General features: G+C 44.1%; 1 protein-coding gene across 1 annotated transcript in view; it reads right to left on the bottom strand.

Annotated features, from left to right (window-relative positions):
* The window catches only part of TGFBRAP1 (transforming growth factor beta receptor associated protein 1), a 37,357-nt gene extending 31,180 nt beyond the window's left edge, over positions 1 to 6,177 (bottom strand). The window contains 1 exon segment of the mRNA XM_077749259.1: positions 5,485 to 6,177. Within this exon segment, the coding sequence (XP_077605385.1) occupies positions 5,485 to 6,172 (688 nt within the window). The 5' untranslated portion in view covers positions 6,173 to 6,177.
* Positions 6,178 to 14,799: the final 8,622 nt, after the last annotated feature.

The raw sequence follows: 14,799 nt of genomic DNA, 5'->3' as shown, positions 1-14,799 counted from the left end.
GGTGACAAATTTTATTGTTTCTATATTGTCAGAGTTAGATACAAATGTAACAAATGTGTAAACTGTACATCTTTAAAGAAAGCATTATTTTCAATTGTGCACCCTTTAAATATCAGAGGACCCCCTTATCTGAGCTGGGAGCAGGGAGGGGGCCTCATGGACCAGGAGTTGCTGAACTGTCTGCATTTTTCAAGAAGTATCGCCAAAAGACAGAGTTGAAAGTAAACTGAGGCACCTGGCTGGTCAGTCAGTTGGGCGTCCAACTTCGGCTCAGGTCACGATCTCATGGCTAGTGAGTTCAAGCCCCACGTTGGGCTCTGTGCTGACAGCTCGGGGCCTGAAGCCTGCTTTGGATTCTGTCTCCCTCTCTCTCTGCCTCTTCCCCACTTACGCTCTGTCTCTGTCTCTCTCAAAAATAAATAAAAAGAAAGAAAGTAATAGTTCTCAATCACATTATGAAAATTTCAAGAGGGGCACCTGGGTGGCTTGGTCTGTTAAGCTTCCCTCTTTGGCTTAGGTCATGATCTTGTTGTTCATGGGTTCCTTGGGCTCTGTGCTGACAGCTCAGAGCCTGGAGCCTGTTTCAGATTCTGTGTCTCCTGTTCTCTCTGCCCCTCCTCTGCTCATATTCTGTCTTTCTCTGTCTCAAAAATAAACTATAAAAAATTAAAAAAAAAAAAAGAAAGAAAATTTCGGGAAAGTATTGCTGAAAATAGGAAAATTTAAACTAACTCAAAAAGGGAAGGGTGGTTTCTCAGGACATGGGTGTGAGCACATATAATCTTGAGGGAGAAACAGGAGCAAAATGACAATATGTAGCTTTTGAATGTTTAAAGGTACATTTGCAGTCATTATAGTAATTTATTTGAACTTAATTTCTGAAGCCATGTGATGGTGGTGGTGATTACTATGCTGTACACAGATAATGTATGAAAGCACTTACAAGTGACATTGGAGTCAAATGTTTTCACTATAAAGCCTTGATAATAGAAACAGGGACTGGTTTATAAGCAGGCAAACACACTGACAGAACAAAACAGAAAATCCAAAGATAGACCCAATAGCATAGAATTCAGTGTACACTAAAGGCAGCTGCCTAAATCGATGATAGAAGGTGAGCTGTGCGATTGATTTGTTGACATAACAGACAGCCATACAGAAAAAGATAAAACTGAATCCATTCCTTATACTCTGCCTACTAAAAAAAAAAAAAATGAAACCATAAAAGTACTAACAGAAAACATAGGTGAATCTGTCTATAACCGGAAGTGAAGGAAACCTCCCTAATAGTGACTCAAAACTGCTTGGTTTGGTGGTTCAGAGATACAGCTCTTGTCTAATTACAACTCAAAATCAAGAAGCAATAAGGTAAAAAAGATTAATGTATTTGATTACATAGAAATGTTGAAGAAAAGCTTTTATGTAGTAAAAACTGGAAACAGATATTTGCAATATACGACAAGTTGGTATCTAAATACGTAAAGAACACAAAATAAATGGGGAGAGAGAAGAACAGATAATTCCCAACAAAAGAAATGCAAATGACTCTTCAATGTATGAAAAATGTTCACTCTTGCTCCTAACGGGAGAATTGCAACGAACCACATTGAGATCCTGTCTCATGTGCCAGACTGAGAAAAACACAGAATTCTGACAACTCCGCTCTGTGGGCAGGGGTGAGGGGAGACAGGCGTCCCTCACCTGGGGACGAATGGAAAATGGGACAATCTTTAATCAAAGGAGTATGGCGACACCTAGCAAAACTCGCATGCATATATACTCTGACTCAATGATCCCACATAGATCCACCAGGAAAATACAAAAAGATAAGTCCCTATTAATACCATAGAACTAGCAAAAACCCATATGCCCACCAATAGGGGATTTAAAAAGCCATGGTGCCCCCACACGTTAAAGGACATGCAGCTATGAAATGAGGAATATTTCTGCATTATATGGCAAAGGATCTCCATAATACGTTAAACCTTTTAAAAAGCCAACAAGGAGGGAAAGGCAAATGTTTACACATCTATTTGTATTTCTTCTTAAAAATGAAAGGATAAACCATAAAAATAAAAGTTACCTACGGCAGAAAAAGAGAGTAAGTGAAGGAGACAGGATATCGGCTCTTCGAATATACTTTGCTGCATCCACCTGAACTGGAACCTATAAATATTTACACATAAAAATATAAAATAAAGCAATTCTTAAAAATCCAAAGTAAAGGAAAACAAGTTAACTGAACTGGATATCCAGGTGGTGGCATGACCACACTGAAAGAACTCTTCCAAGGGACTTTAGAACACAGTAATAGGACTGCACATTCCAGAAGGGTTATATATACCCTGCCCTGAAGACAGAAAGAACTGTAAACAATCAAACTTTTTCCAGCTGTTACATTGTAGGGACAATTATGTCAGTAGTGTTATTCTGTTGTGTGTCCTGGGAGATAAATCAAAGGAACAGCTACGTGGGGGCAGGGGTTTGCTAAGATTTTTGGTGTCATTGAAAGGAGATACAGAAATAGAGACAGATGAGGTCAATCCCCTGCAGCCCTGAATTGGTTCTATCAATAGGATCTCAGGATGGATTTTATGTTTAAAAAAAGGCATCCTTCTAACCCTGTCCACTGAAGGGACCTCAAAACAATGGACAAGCAGCTCGAGCACCCAGACTATGGTCTCTAAGCCTCAGGGGTCCTTCGAGAAATGGTTGAAACCAGATCTAGGGCAGGGAACACACAAAATGAACTTGGAACACCTTGTCACACCAGAGGGCAAGGAAGACATCGAAGTTCTAGGGTCATGTGAAGGGAGCTCAGCAGTCCACCTGGATAACCTTCCCCGCACCTCCCTAAGCAAAGATAGACTGAAACGCACCATATGGGTCTTAATCTGTGAAGTGTTAATGATACCTTTTAAAAAGTCATCCTGGAAGACAGAAGGGATCACCTTCTTGTTCTGCCTTTCTTACGCAGCAGTGTACCTGGGGCAACCAAATATAGTACGTTTGTCCTCACTGAAGCAATCCAGTTAAGGTATGAAGGAGGAATGGACAGAAAAAGAATGTTGCCACTTAGCATCAGCCCCACCCCCACCCCGGTGATTTAAGGATCTACGTCTTACTCATCAATAAGTACTGACATCACGGAGAGAGAAAAAGAAATTATGCAACCGTATGGAAGTCCTACCGCCTATGAGGAGGAAGCCTTTCCTCTCCCCAAAACAAGCAATAAAAAACACTGGAATCTGATAAAACCTGTCATCCTAACTACCAGTTGGTGGGAAACACAAAGGTCAGCCTGACATAATAAATAATATAAGGAGCTAAAATCATTAAAATGCAAGCTGTGGGATGCTATAGGTAAAGCAATCCAACCTCTTCAACAAAAAATTAAGGAAAAATAAAAAGAGAAGGGGACAGAAGTTTAAGAGGACTCACAGACCAAGAGAAGCTTCACAGATCAGTCAATTGCAGTGTATAGGCCTCGTGCGGGATCTGATTCAAACAAACTGAAAAATAAACATATACTGAAACGTAAATTTATGTAGATGGGTATTTACATATGTTTCTCTGTATGTGTGGCAACAGGGGAAATATGGAATGCCTTGATATTTGATGACATTAAGGAATTAGTTTTTTTAGAGTTTTTTAGGTATTGTGGCTTTCTTTCCTTTTATTCTTTAAAAAAATATTTTTTAATGTTTATTTATTTTTGAGAGAAAGAAAGAGCAAGCATGAGTGAGGGAGGGGCAGAGAGTGAGGGAGACAAAGAATCCGAACCAGGCTCCAGGCTCTGAGCTGTCCAGGCTCTGAGCTGTCGGCACACAGCCTGACGCGGGGCTCAAACTCATGAACCCTGAGATCATGACCTAAGCTGAAGTCGGACGCTTACCCGCCTGAACCACCCAGGTGCCCCTTTTTTTCCTTTTTTAAGTAACTTAGCACTACATACTGAAAGGTTTATAGGTGAAGCGCTATGATGCCCAGGATGCTAGAATAATCAAGCAGAGGAAACGGTCAGGTGCATAAATCAAACAACTGGCAAGGAATGAGTGGAGTAATAGCTGACGCTGAATGGGTACCTTTGAGTTCATTATAATATTCTCTTTATATATATTTATACAGGTTTTCCATAATACAATTTTTTTCATTAAAATTGGAGTTTTTGTTAAAGAAAAACGTGGTTGGGATAAAGAATTTTTTTCCAGAGAGTAAAAATCTGAGCTATCAGGTCAGGAAAAGATGCAGAGGAGCCTTAAGTGCATATTACTAAGTGGAAGCAGCCAATGCGGAAAGGTAACGTACTGCATGACACTCTGGAAAGATCAGTGGTTGCCAGAACCTGGGGGTGAGGGCACGGACAGGTGTAGCACAGAGAATGCTAAAGACACTGGCACCATAATGATGGATACATTTGCCCAAACCAACAGAATATACAAGTCAAGAGTGAACCCTAATGTAAACTACGGGCCCTGGGTGATGATAATGTATCAATGTGGACTCATCCATTATCATAAATGTACCACCCTGTAGGGGCATGTGGATAGGGCAGGAGGATGTGCGTGTTTAGGGGCAGTGGGCACGTGGGAACTTTGTCCTTCCTGCTCAATCCTGCTGCGAACCCAAGATTTCCTTAAAAAATAAAATCTAGTTAAAAACCTAAAAATCAGTAAGTGTACCTCAACTAGCTCATAACCTCAACTTTTGTTATTACCAGAAAATAGATCTATGCCCATCGCTCTGAAATGAGATGCCTACACCCAAACTATGGTTAGTGAACACCAATGGTGGGGGGGACCTGCCCTCCCCAGCACCTGTATGTCCCAGGCACATACCACTGCTAAAACGAGCCACCCACAACGGAAAGGAAATATAAGCCACCCACACCATTAATAGTTCTGAGTCTTAATTTCGATCAGGCAGCACAGAGAATTGGCAAGGCCATACAACAGCGCGCTTTCAAGGAGCTAGCTACAAGAAACTTTGGTGGAATCAAACCGCAGTCAATAAAATTATGGATGTAGCTCTGAAGTTTCCACACGTGAAAATACCTCTAAGAGAGCTCAACTCCCTTTTATAAAGGAAAGTAAAAACGATCCACTGACAAGGCCACACACATGAGAAAATCTTATAAGGCAGTTGTACAGAGTCTTATTTGGTAGTTATTTACTTTGAAGGATTTTCTCCCCAGAGCCTTCCGCAGGCTCCTTTTTAACACAAAATAAAGCTGGCTTTACTTAATGACTGGCCTACATTTGCTCCATTAACCCTCCATTCACAAAACAATCTAAGGAAGCTTTAGCCAATGCTGGTCATGTACTTCTGTTTATATCTTGCCACATATCCTCAGTGTTGCAAATACCCTTTACGAGTAGTACCTGTCTTCACAGCTAACCTCTCCCTCTCGGATTTCCACAAGGGCTCACGGGGACACGGCAAGGGGAATGGACAGACAGGAGGTGAGGGTCGGCGGAGGCTCACCCAGTCCTCCGGGGCCCGCCAGGAGGAACTCTTGTCTCCCGATCCTCTTGACGATGGGCCGCTTCTCATCGCTGCAGTACGGAAACAGGTCCTGGGCGACGCCAGTGTTGTAGTTCAGGATGATGTACTGGGTGGTCAGGGCCAGGCACAGAAAGTGGCCATCCACAGCCACGGCCAGGGGCTGCTCCGGCGTCGACACCTCCCTGACGATCTGAACCCGGTCCTCGTACACCAGGAACACCTGGATGGTCCTGCGCTTGACCGAGATGATGCAGACTTCCACGCAGAACGGGTCTCCGCTCACGGGGTTCTCGTTCAAGGCCAACGCCATGGCCCCTTTGATGCGAGCCCCCGAGGGGACAGGCTCCAGGCTCATCATGTTGACGAGGGTGATGGAGTTGTCACAGAGCACCAGCAGCCTGTTGAGGGCTGAGGCTGCGCGCAGCTCACTCACCGGCTTCCTGAAGCCCAGGTGCCGGTGCAGCTGCTTGGTGGCAGAGAACGTGGCCGTCCCTGTGGGCAGCGGCCTCTCCTCCAACAGGAAGTGGTAGACGATGCAGTCACTGGTGCCCACATACAGGTTCTTGCCACAGCACTCCACGCATTCTATGTGGCCCTGCTCCTTGTCGCCGACCAGCAGCTCCCGCTCCACGGCAGAGACCAACGTGAAGGCCTTGGTGCTCATCATGTCTGCCGGCCGACCTGCGGGGAGAGGGACGGGAAGGTTAACTCAGAGAAACAAACAAGAAGCAGAGCCATGGCAGGTCACAGTGGATATACCTGATTCCTCAGTTACAATCTCAGTGAAAGGAAACCATGCGACACGGGTAAGAAATAGTGCAGAGAAGAAAAGCTCTCCCTCCTGGTCTCCTTCCACCAGGCCAATGGGAGACCCCAGGAGGAGAGCACACGCGTGTGCTTCTAACCAAGTCCATCCTGCCCGTTCTCAACACAGCTGAGATTTACCCGGAATTTCCTCATTGTTCTTGCAAGGTGAACCTGCAGGCAGAAGACAAGCACACGTATTCATCCGGAGACAACAGAATGGAAAATGTTTTCGAAAAAGGCAAAAATGATCCTCATTAATCTTCCCTGGAGCTGCTCTGGCCCCTTTCTAGCATTTAAGTGAATAGTGGGATGCAACTATGCCATGGGGTTAAATCTTGTCCCCCTCGGATCTTGTCAGAAACACGGAGGCAAGGGGGCGCCTGGGTGGCTTAGTCGGTTAAGCGTCTGACTTTTGCTTAGGTCATGATNAAAAAAAAAAAAAAAGAAACACGGAGGCAGGAACCACACCTTGAACTCCTCTGGGTTCTTCCCAGCACCCTATCTGGCTCCCCCAAGTAAACGTGTTCACGCAGAATGGTTAAGGACATGCCTCAAATCTCTGCGTCTGGCAGGTGATGGGTTGAGATATCTAGTGGATTCGGGAGAAGGTCACCGACACGTCAGTTCACAGATGGCTCCTGCTGGACGACAGACTGCCATGACCTCTAATCCCTGCCTTCTACTTCCTCCTCTGAGGAGGACTCTGGCTTCATGTGCCACAAAGCTTGAGGCGGCAGACATGAGCAAGATGGTTTCCCTGCTCTCTCGGCCAGTAGGAAGGCAACTCACACAGGGTCCCCGATCTGCTCAAGCAGGAGGGAGAGACATAGCTCCAAAGAGACCTACAGTCAGTGAGGGGAGGCCGGTTGGACTTTTCCATCCCTTCAGGCTGTCCAGAAGTAGGGCTGCCTCCAGAGAATTCATTAGTCCTTTGAGGCATTCTAGCCAAGGCTGAAGACCTCCAGAAAATACTAAAGAACACAGAATGCTGGGATTTCCCATACCTCCCATCTATAGGGGTGACAACAGCTACACTCCGGTCCCTTTTCTTGAGTCAGTAAATCCCCAGGGAGGAAGGTATCTCAGCTCTGGGGATGAGGTTTTTCTACGGGCCACCATCAGAGTTCTCTTCTTGTCACTTACTAGCTACGTGACTTTGGGACAGTCACTTGGCTTCTCCATGCCTCAGTTTACTTGTCTGTAAAATGAATGTAATAATGGCACCTGCTTCATACAACACTTGGAGGTTTAAGTTAAGTCAACTCACATGAAATACTTCCTATCTGGCACATAGCAAGTACTCGATAAAAGTTTTCGATCTAATCTTTAATACACCCCTCTCGGAGCCCCTGCCTACTTTCAGTTTTTGTTTCCCAAGCTGGGCACCAAGAGATGAAACAATGCCATCTTCTGTCCTTAGATACATGTAACCTGTGCCCATCTCCTCTGAAGGACAGACTGAAATATAAGCCAAAGAGGCACTCAACACACAATCTCCTCTGCCCCTGGCATTTTCATACTCATAGGCAAGCTTGTCCTCACAGACATTATGGAAAAGAGGCAAAGAAGTCAAGCACGGGGCTCAGAAGGTTCCACAGAGAGGGAATCCTGCCCATCTATCTGGGGCTGAGGGAACTTGCAGGGTCCCAGGGAAAGTTCAGGCTTAAGGGAAAAGTAGGCTTCAGTCTCAGACACCAACAGCTTTTAAACACTACCATCTATTTGTCATGATTGAAAAGAACCACAAAACCCAACCTTGACAATATTTGTTTTCCATTTAAATACCAATGAACTGTAAGTCTGCAAAACCAAAGTATTATGGAACATTTCTGCCTTCACTGATTCATCAATAAAGGCTATCTTTTAAAATGGCTCAGTCAGTTAAGTGTCTGACTTCAGCTCAGGTCATGATCTCACGGTTCATGGGTTTGAGCCCCGCATCCGACTCTGTGCTGACAGCTCAGAGCCTGGAGCCTGCTTCAGATTCTGTGTCTCCCTCTCTCTCTGCCCCTCCCCCATTCACACTCTATCTCTCAAAAGTAAACATTTAAATAAATAAATAAATAAATAAATAAAATGGCAGGACAGAGTGATTCTACTATTTAAGCTGTGAATTGCACCTTTCCCTTTGCAGAAGGAACAAGAAACAGGCCTCTGGCACACAGATGCAAATTCCTCTATGTAACTCTTTGTTTTTTGTTTTTTTTTTTAATTTATTTCTAGGAGAGAGAGACAGCGTGAGCAGGGGAGGGCCAGAGAGAGAGGGAGTCACAGACTGAAACAGGCTCCAGGCTCCAAGCTGGCAGTCAGCACAGAGCCCGACGCGGGGCTCGAACCCACAAATCGGGAGATCATGACCCAAGCGAAAGTCGGAAAGTCGGACGCTTAACCGACTAAGCCACCCAGGCGCCCCTCTATGTAACTCTTTGAAGGTGTACTATCCATAATTCTAGCCTGTCTTTACAATACACAAGGGATAAACTAAACACATCTGTGGTGAAGAACACATGAAAACCATCAAATACCTCATATGTAGTCTAACTACTAGGTGGACAGAGAAGAGGCGGGGCAGAGACAGTTGTAAGAAAAGCATCAGGTTTATTAAAAAGTCATGGTTTTAGGGGCGCCTGGGTGGCTCAGTCCGTTGAGTGACCGACTTCAGCTCAGGTCATGATCTCGCTGGTTGTGAGTTCGAGCCTGGCATCAGGCTCTGTGCTGACAGCTTGGAGACAAGAGCCTGTTTCAGATTCTCTGTCTCTCTTCCCTTCCCCTGCTTGCACTCGCTTTCTCTCTCTCTAAAATATAAAATATTTAAAAAAAATTTTTTTAAGTCATGGTTTTATAGGATTGAAAAAGAAATGCAATACTGTTTTTTTTGTTTTGGTTTGGTTTTGGTTTTTTGGGGGTTTTTTACTTTAGAAGCAAAAAAAAAAGTTTTTATTTAACTGTCCTTGTAACTTTATTTTCTAAATACACAATGACCTGAACTTTTTGATGGAAAAAGGTGTGCTGTGTCATTATTCCTTCTTGATATGTCATGACATCCAAAGAAATATATATTACTAAGCTAACTAGGGATTCAAAATCTTATTGATTTTGTCTTATTTTATGGGTTATTTTAAATATTAATAATTACAAAGAATATTTTTGAAGTTTCTCTTAGAGGTTTCTCACTTTTGGGAACATGTCAGGAAGACACGTGAGATTAATCACATACAGCAGTTCTAAAATAAAATGAATACCTTTGAACCAACCAGTGATAACCACAATGCACTTTCTAAATATCCTTATTCACTAAAAGGAACCAGATATTTTTAAAGAAATAGCTGATCCAGGGGCTGAACAGGGAAAGTACAAGATGATCTTAGACCAGCTTGTGCCAGGGAATAAGGAAATTCTCGAGAATGATGAGAACCTGTCAAAAGATCCAGGAGACAACGTGAAAAGGTTTTACCTGGCAAAGTTTATAAAATTTTAGAGTCCTCTGATTTGCTCATTTTAGCCACTCTGACTGGTGTGAGGTGGTATAATGCAATACTGTTTCATTACCTCGTAACTACAGCTACTCAAGTCTGTAAAGTTCCCTACTACAGGCCTTAAAAAATAAAAATTAAATGTAGTTTATAAGAAGCAGAAGGAGACGGATGTCAGTGTCATGGTGGCTAAGATGTTCCTCTTTTTATCCCCTTTTTTCAATAACAAATTAGACATCCATGCACAGACAAAGGCCTCTTGGTGGGTGCTGGGATCTAGCACCACCCACTAGGGGTCCAAGGGAGTCTCACCAGCTTGCCCATCCATCGCAGGCTGAACCCAGCATGGGCTGGGGGGGCGGGGGGGGCGGCGGAGCGGAACCTGCCCAGGCCCCCCTCGCTGTGACTGGGGAGAAACCTGAAGAATGCCGGCCTGGGCGGATAGGCACACAGGAGACAACGTGCACAAGGCCAGTCTTCCCAAGGGAAATTCCAGCAAGGAATTTCTGTTCCCCAGGAGCGAACAGAGCTTACAACAGTCTGAATCTGGTCACAGCAGAGGCAGCCTCTCAGAGGAGCTTTCCCAGGGCGGCGCCCCGCCAGGGAAACGCTGCAGGGGGCGGATCCATCAGGCTGGGGCACCCTCTGCCTCCGAGTAAGACGGACAGCGGTGCTGATACCCCAGCCGTGTGAGACGCGGCTCCCCAGTGCCCCCCAGCAGGGCCCACAGTACTGAAGCTGCATGTCCATGGCTGGGGGCGGAAGGGGAACAGCAGAGAGGCGGATGCGAATTTCAAAGGGCACTAACGGTTTTGTGTGTAGCACGAAGTCCGCCAGGGACCTGCGGGAGTAGCACAGCCAGGGATCTCACTAGTGTGTTCCCAGGCACCCCCAACGTCTGCGTACTTGACCCACACCTCCTCCCACCACGCTGTGGCTCAGTGGCTCCTGGGCCTACCTCTCCGCGCAGCACGAGGGAGAGGCCAGTAGACAGGGCCGCTCCGACAGACCACAGGCCTCTGTAGGTGAGCAGGAGAGAAACCACAAGCGAGCTACAGCGCCACCTTCAGGAAAACAAAAGAGAGGTTGCCAGTAGCCCGCAGATGGGATTCCAAGAACCAGAGAAGACGGAAAGCTTACGAATCCGGCCACAAGGGGGAGCAGGAAGGGCAGAGTGGAAGTATCCATGCAGAGAGGAAACCCACTTACCACCACCACCGCTAGTGCACAGAGCACCCCCTCTCAAGGCAACTCACACAGATTTAAGGAGGCGTCCGCTCCTGCAGATGTGAACGCAGCGCTGCAAAGCGGCAGCGAACGTGACAAACCAGGAAAACAGGCCATCACAAGCAGAATAATCAACTCCCGCAAAACTGAGTTCAAGGAATGACATTTGTGATCCAGCTGATAAAAAATTCGAAGTAGTCGCTCTGAAGAAACTCGTGAGCTAGGAAGAAAACTCAGGAAGACAATTCAATGCAACTTCGAAAAAAGATAGGCTCAAAATGAGATTTGTACCAGAGAAACAAATCATGAAGAAAGAAAGAAAGAAAGAAAGAAAGAAAGAAAGAAAGAAAGAAAGAAAGGAAGGAAGGAAGGAAGGAAGAAAGAAAGAAAGGAAGAAAGAAAGAAAGAAAGAAAGAAAGAAAGAACGAACCCAACAGAAATTCTGGAACTCAAGAGCTCAGTGAGTAAAATGAAAAATGAAAATGCATTGGGGGCGGGGCGGGAGGGAAGGGGGAAGCTGGGTGGTTCAGTTGGGTTGAGCATCTGACTCTTGATTTCAGCTCAAGTTATGATCCCAGGGTTGTAGGACTGAGCCCTGTGACTGATTCTGAGCTGAGCATGGACCCTGCTTAAGATTCTCTCTTTCTCCCTCTGCCCTCTCTCTCACTTAAGCATGTGCTCTCTCTCTGTCAAAATGGAAAGAAAGAAAGAAAGAAAGAAAGAAAGAAAGAAAGAAAGAAAGAAAGAAAGATGCAATAAGGCATCTGCAGTAAAGAGGATGGAGGAAAACGTTAGGGGGCAGGGATTCTCAAACAACCCAGTCTAGGGGAGGACAAAGAGGAGAGAATGATGAGTGAAGAAAGCCTAAGCAATCAACAGAATTCCTTCAAAAGACTAAATAAGGGAAAACCTGGAGTTTCAGAAGGAGAGAGAGAAAGGAGCAAAAAATTAGTTAAAGAAATAATAGCTGAGGATTTCCCAAACCTGGGGAAAGAATGGGACATCCAAGTTCACAAAGCTAAAAGATCACCCTATTATCTCAATGCATAAAAACACATTACAATGAAACTGTCAAAAATCAAAGATGAAAGGAAGAATTTTAAAAGCAGCCAGGGGAAAAAACGTTGTAAACTTCAAAGGAACCCCATTAGGCTATCCAGGGATTTTGGACTTTCCCCTCACAGGCCAGGTATGTCTTTCAACTGAGGAATGGATTAAGAAAGTGTGGTGTGTATATACAATGGAATATTATTCATCCATGAAAAAGAAAGGAATCCTGCCATTTGCAACAACATGGTTGGATCTAGAGGGCATCCTGCTAAGTGAGATCAATTAGAGAGAGAAAGACAAATACTGCACAATCTCACTTATATGTGGAATCTAAAAAAGCCAAACTCATAAATACAGAGAGATAAATGGTTCTTAGCAGACACTGCAGGTGTGGGAACTGGGGAGACGTTGTTTAGGTCACAAACTTGGAACTAGGGGATAGACAAGTCCTGGAGAACCAATGCACAGCTTCCTGATTATCGGCCACACTGTATTATGAACTTCACAGTTGCTGAAACAGAATCACACGGGGGTTTACTGAAAGCTGATGAAGTTTACATTCTGGTACTTACAAGTGGTTTATTCCTCCATGAGGCAGGGAAGTTTTCTCCATGATCTAATTCATTGGATAAACTCACTTAAAGAAAACAGAAATCAAAAAGATAAACTACAGGCCATGCCTCTCCTTATTATCTTTAAGTCCAACTTGCTTGGGTCTGAAGTCAGAGGTTTTAATTCACACGTGATTATGTGATCTCAAACTCAACTGAAATTTAAACTGACTTTATGATAGAATGGCAGCTTAAAAGCATGGTTATCATTTGCAAAGTCAACATTTTAACATTTTGTTTCAAAACTGCAAAGTACAGACCTAGTGAGGGAAAGAGACTTAAAAATACTAGTACATTCACGAGCAATAGTTTAAATAAAGGTGCCATTATAAATGCAATAAACACTTCTAACTGTGCTAAAATAAAATAAAATAATAAAATAAAAGAGAAAGGCACTGTTCCATTTCCCAAGTGTATCCCCATCTTACTAAGGAAGAAGTACGAGGAAAAGAAGCATGTAACACTGTAAAGAAATACGTGCTAACGACCAAAGTCAAAATATTAGCAATGGCTTTCTACCAAACTGAGCATATACACACCACTGGTGACATTAGAATCCAAGTGAGCGTCTTTGAAAACACTAATGGAAAAATATGAACTTTCTTGTGCAGGTGTACACAGAAACATTAGCTTTTAGTTCACACCTATAGCCACTGGTGAAGGGCCCTGCTTCTTTAGCATCCTCCCTCAGATTCTTTAGGCTTCTTCAACGTCAGCTCAAAGATGACAATTCCATTTCTTTCCGCTACATACTGAGCTAGGCACCAGAGAGTCTGATGTTACCCATAAGCTTCAAAAATGTTTTCCGTGTTCTTGACTTCAGACCTCTGACAACAGTATTAGACAGGCTTCTAGAAGCCCAAGAGAGCTGATGGGATGAGTTCATAAGCAATCCTAGGGCACTGGCTACATACCACTTTCATGGACACTGACTGTCCCATAAAGCAAGCCCCATGTCCACATGGCTCTCCTAGCAAGTTCTGCCAAGCATTTAGCAATCAGATAATACCAATTTTAAATAATAAATCTTCTGGAGAATAAAAAAAGGGGGGAGGGGGCACACATCCCACTTCATTTTATAAAGCCAGTATAAAGCATAACTTTAATATCCAAACCAGATAAGGACGTGGGCAAAACGAAAATCCCAGTCATTCTCACTTATGAATCAACATGGAAAAGTATTAAATATTAGCACACTGAATACACAGACACACAGTATGAATAAGTTGGCATGCGATAATTGGCTTAAGGTAATAAAATCTGTTGGTTTAATTCACATTGACAAAATAAGAGAAAAAAGCATAAAACAAGGAACAAGACTATTACCATCTGTTCTGGGTAGATTACATCCCCCCAAATATTTTCAAGTCCTAACTCCCATTACTTGTGAATAGGCCCTTATGTGGAAACAGGGTCCCCGCAGATGATCAAGTTCAGATGAGGTTATTAGGGTGAGCCCTAATCCAATAGGGAAGGTATCATTATAAAACAGGGGAAATTTGGTCACAAAACAGACACACATAGCGGAAAGACATGTGACGACTCAGGGAGAAAGTGGCCATGTGTAAGCCAAGGAACGCCTGGGGCTTCCAGAAGCAGGTGTCTCTCAGAGCCCTCAGACACCGGGACCTCGACTTCTACCCTCCAGAACTGTGAGGCAATAAATGTGTGTTGTTTAAGCCAGCCAGTCTATGGTCCTTTGTTATGGTAGGCCTAGCAAACGAAGTACCAACATTCTACTAGAAGGCACCAATCTACTCAACATTGTTCCGGGAGTCTTTGCCAGTTAAAGAAGAACAATTATAAAAAACTGAAAACAAAGACATAATACTATAAATATTTATAGATGCTGCCATTGTTTACATGGAAACTCACAAATAATCTATTAGAGTTACTAAAGTTCTAGAACTATCCTTTATTTAAAAAAATCAAAATATCGGGGCTCCTGGGTGGCTTAGTTGGTTAAGCGTCCGACTTTCGCTTGGGTCATGATCTCGCGGTTCGTGGGTTCGAGTCCCGCGTCGGGCTCTGTGCTGACTGCCAGCTCAGAGCCTGGAGCCTGCTTCAGATTCTGTATCCCCCTCTCTCTCTGACCCTCCCCTGCTCACGCTGTCTCTCTCTCTCTC

The sequence above is a fragment of the Crocuta crocuta genome, unplaced genomic scaffold (genome assembly GCF_008692635.1).
Source record: "Crocuta crocuta isolate KB4526 unplaced genomic scaffold, BGI_CrCroc_1.0 scaffold118, whole genome shotgun sequence".
Lineage (NCBI taxonomy): Eukaryota > Metazoa > Chordata > Mammalia > Carnivora > Hyaenidae > Crocuta > Crocuta crocuta.
This window is presented reverse-complemented; position numbering and strand designations above follow the sequence as displayed.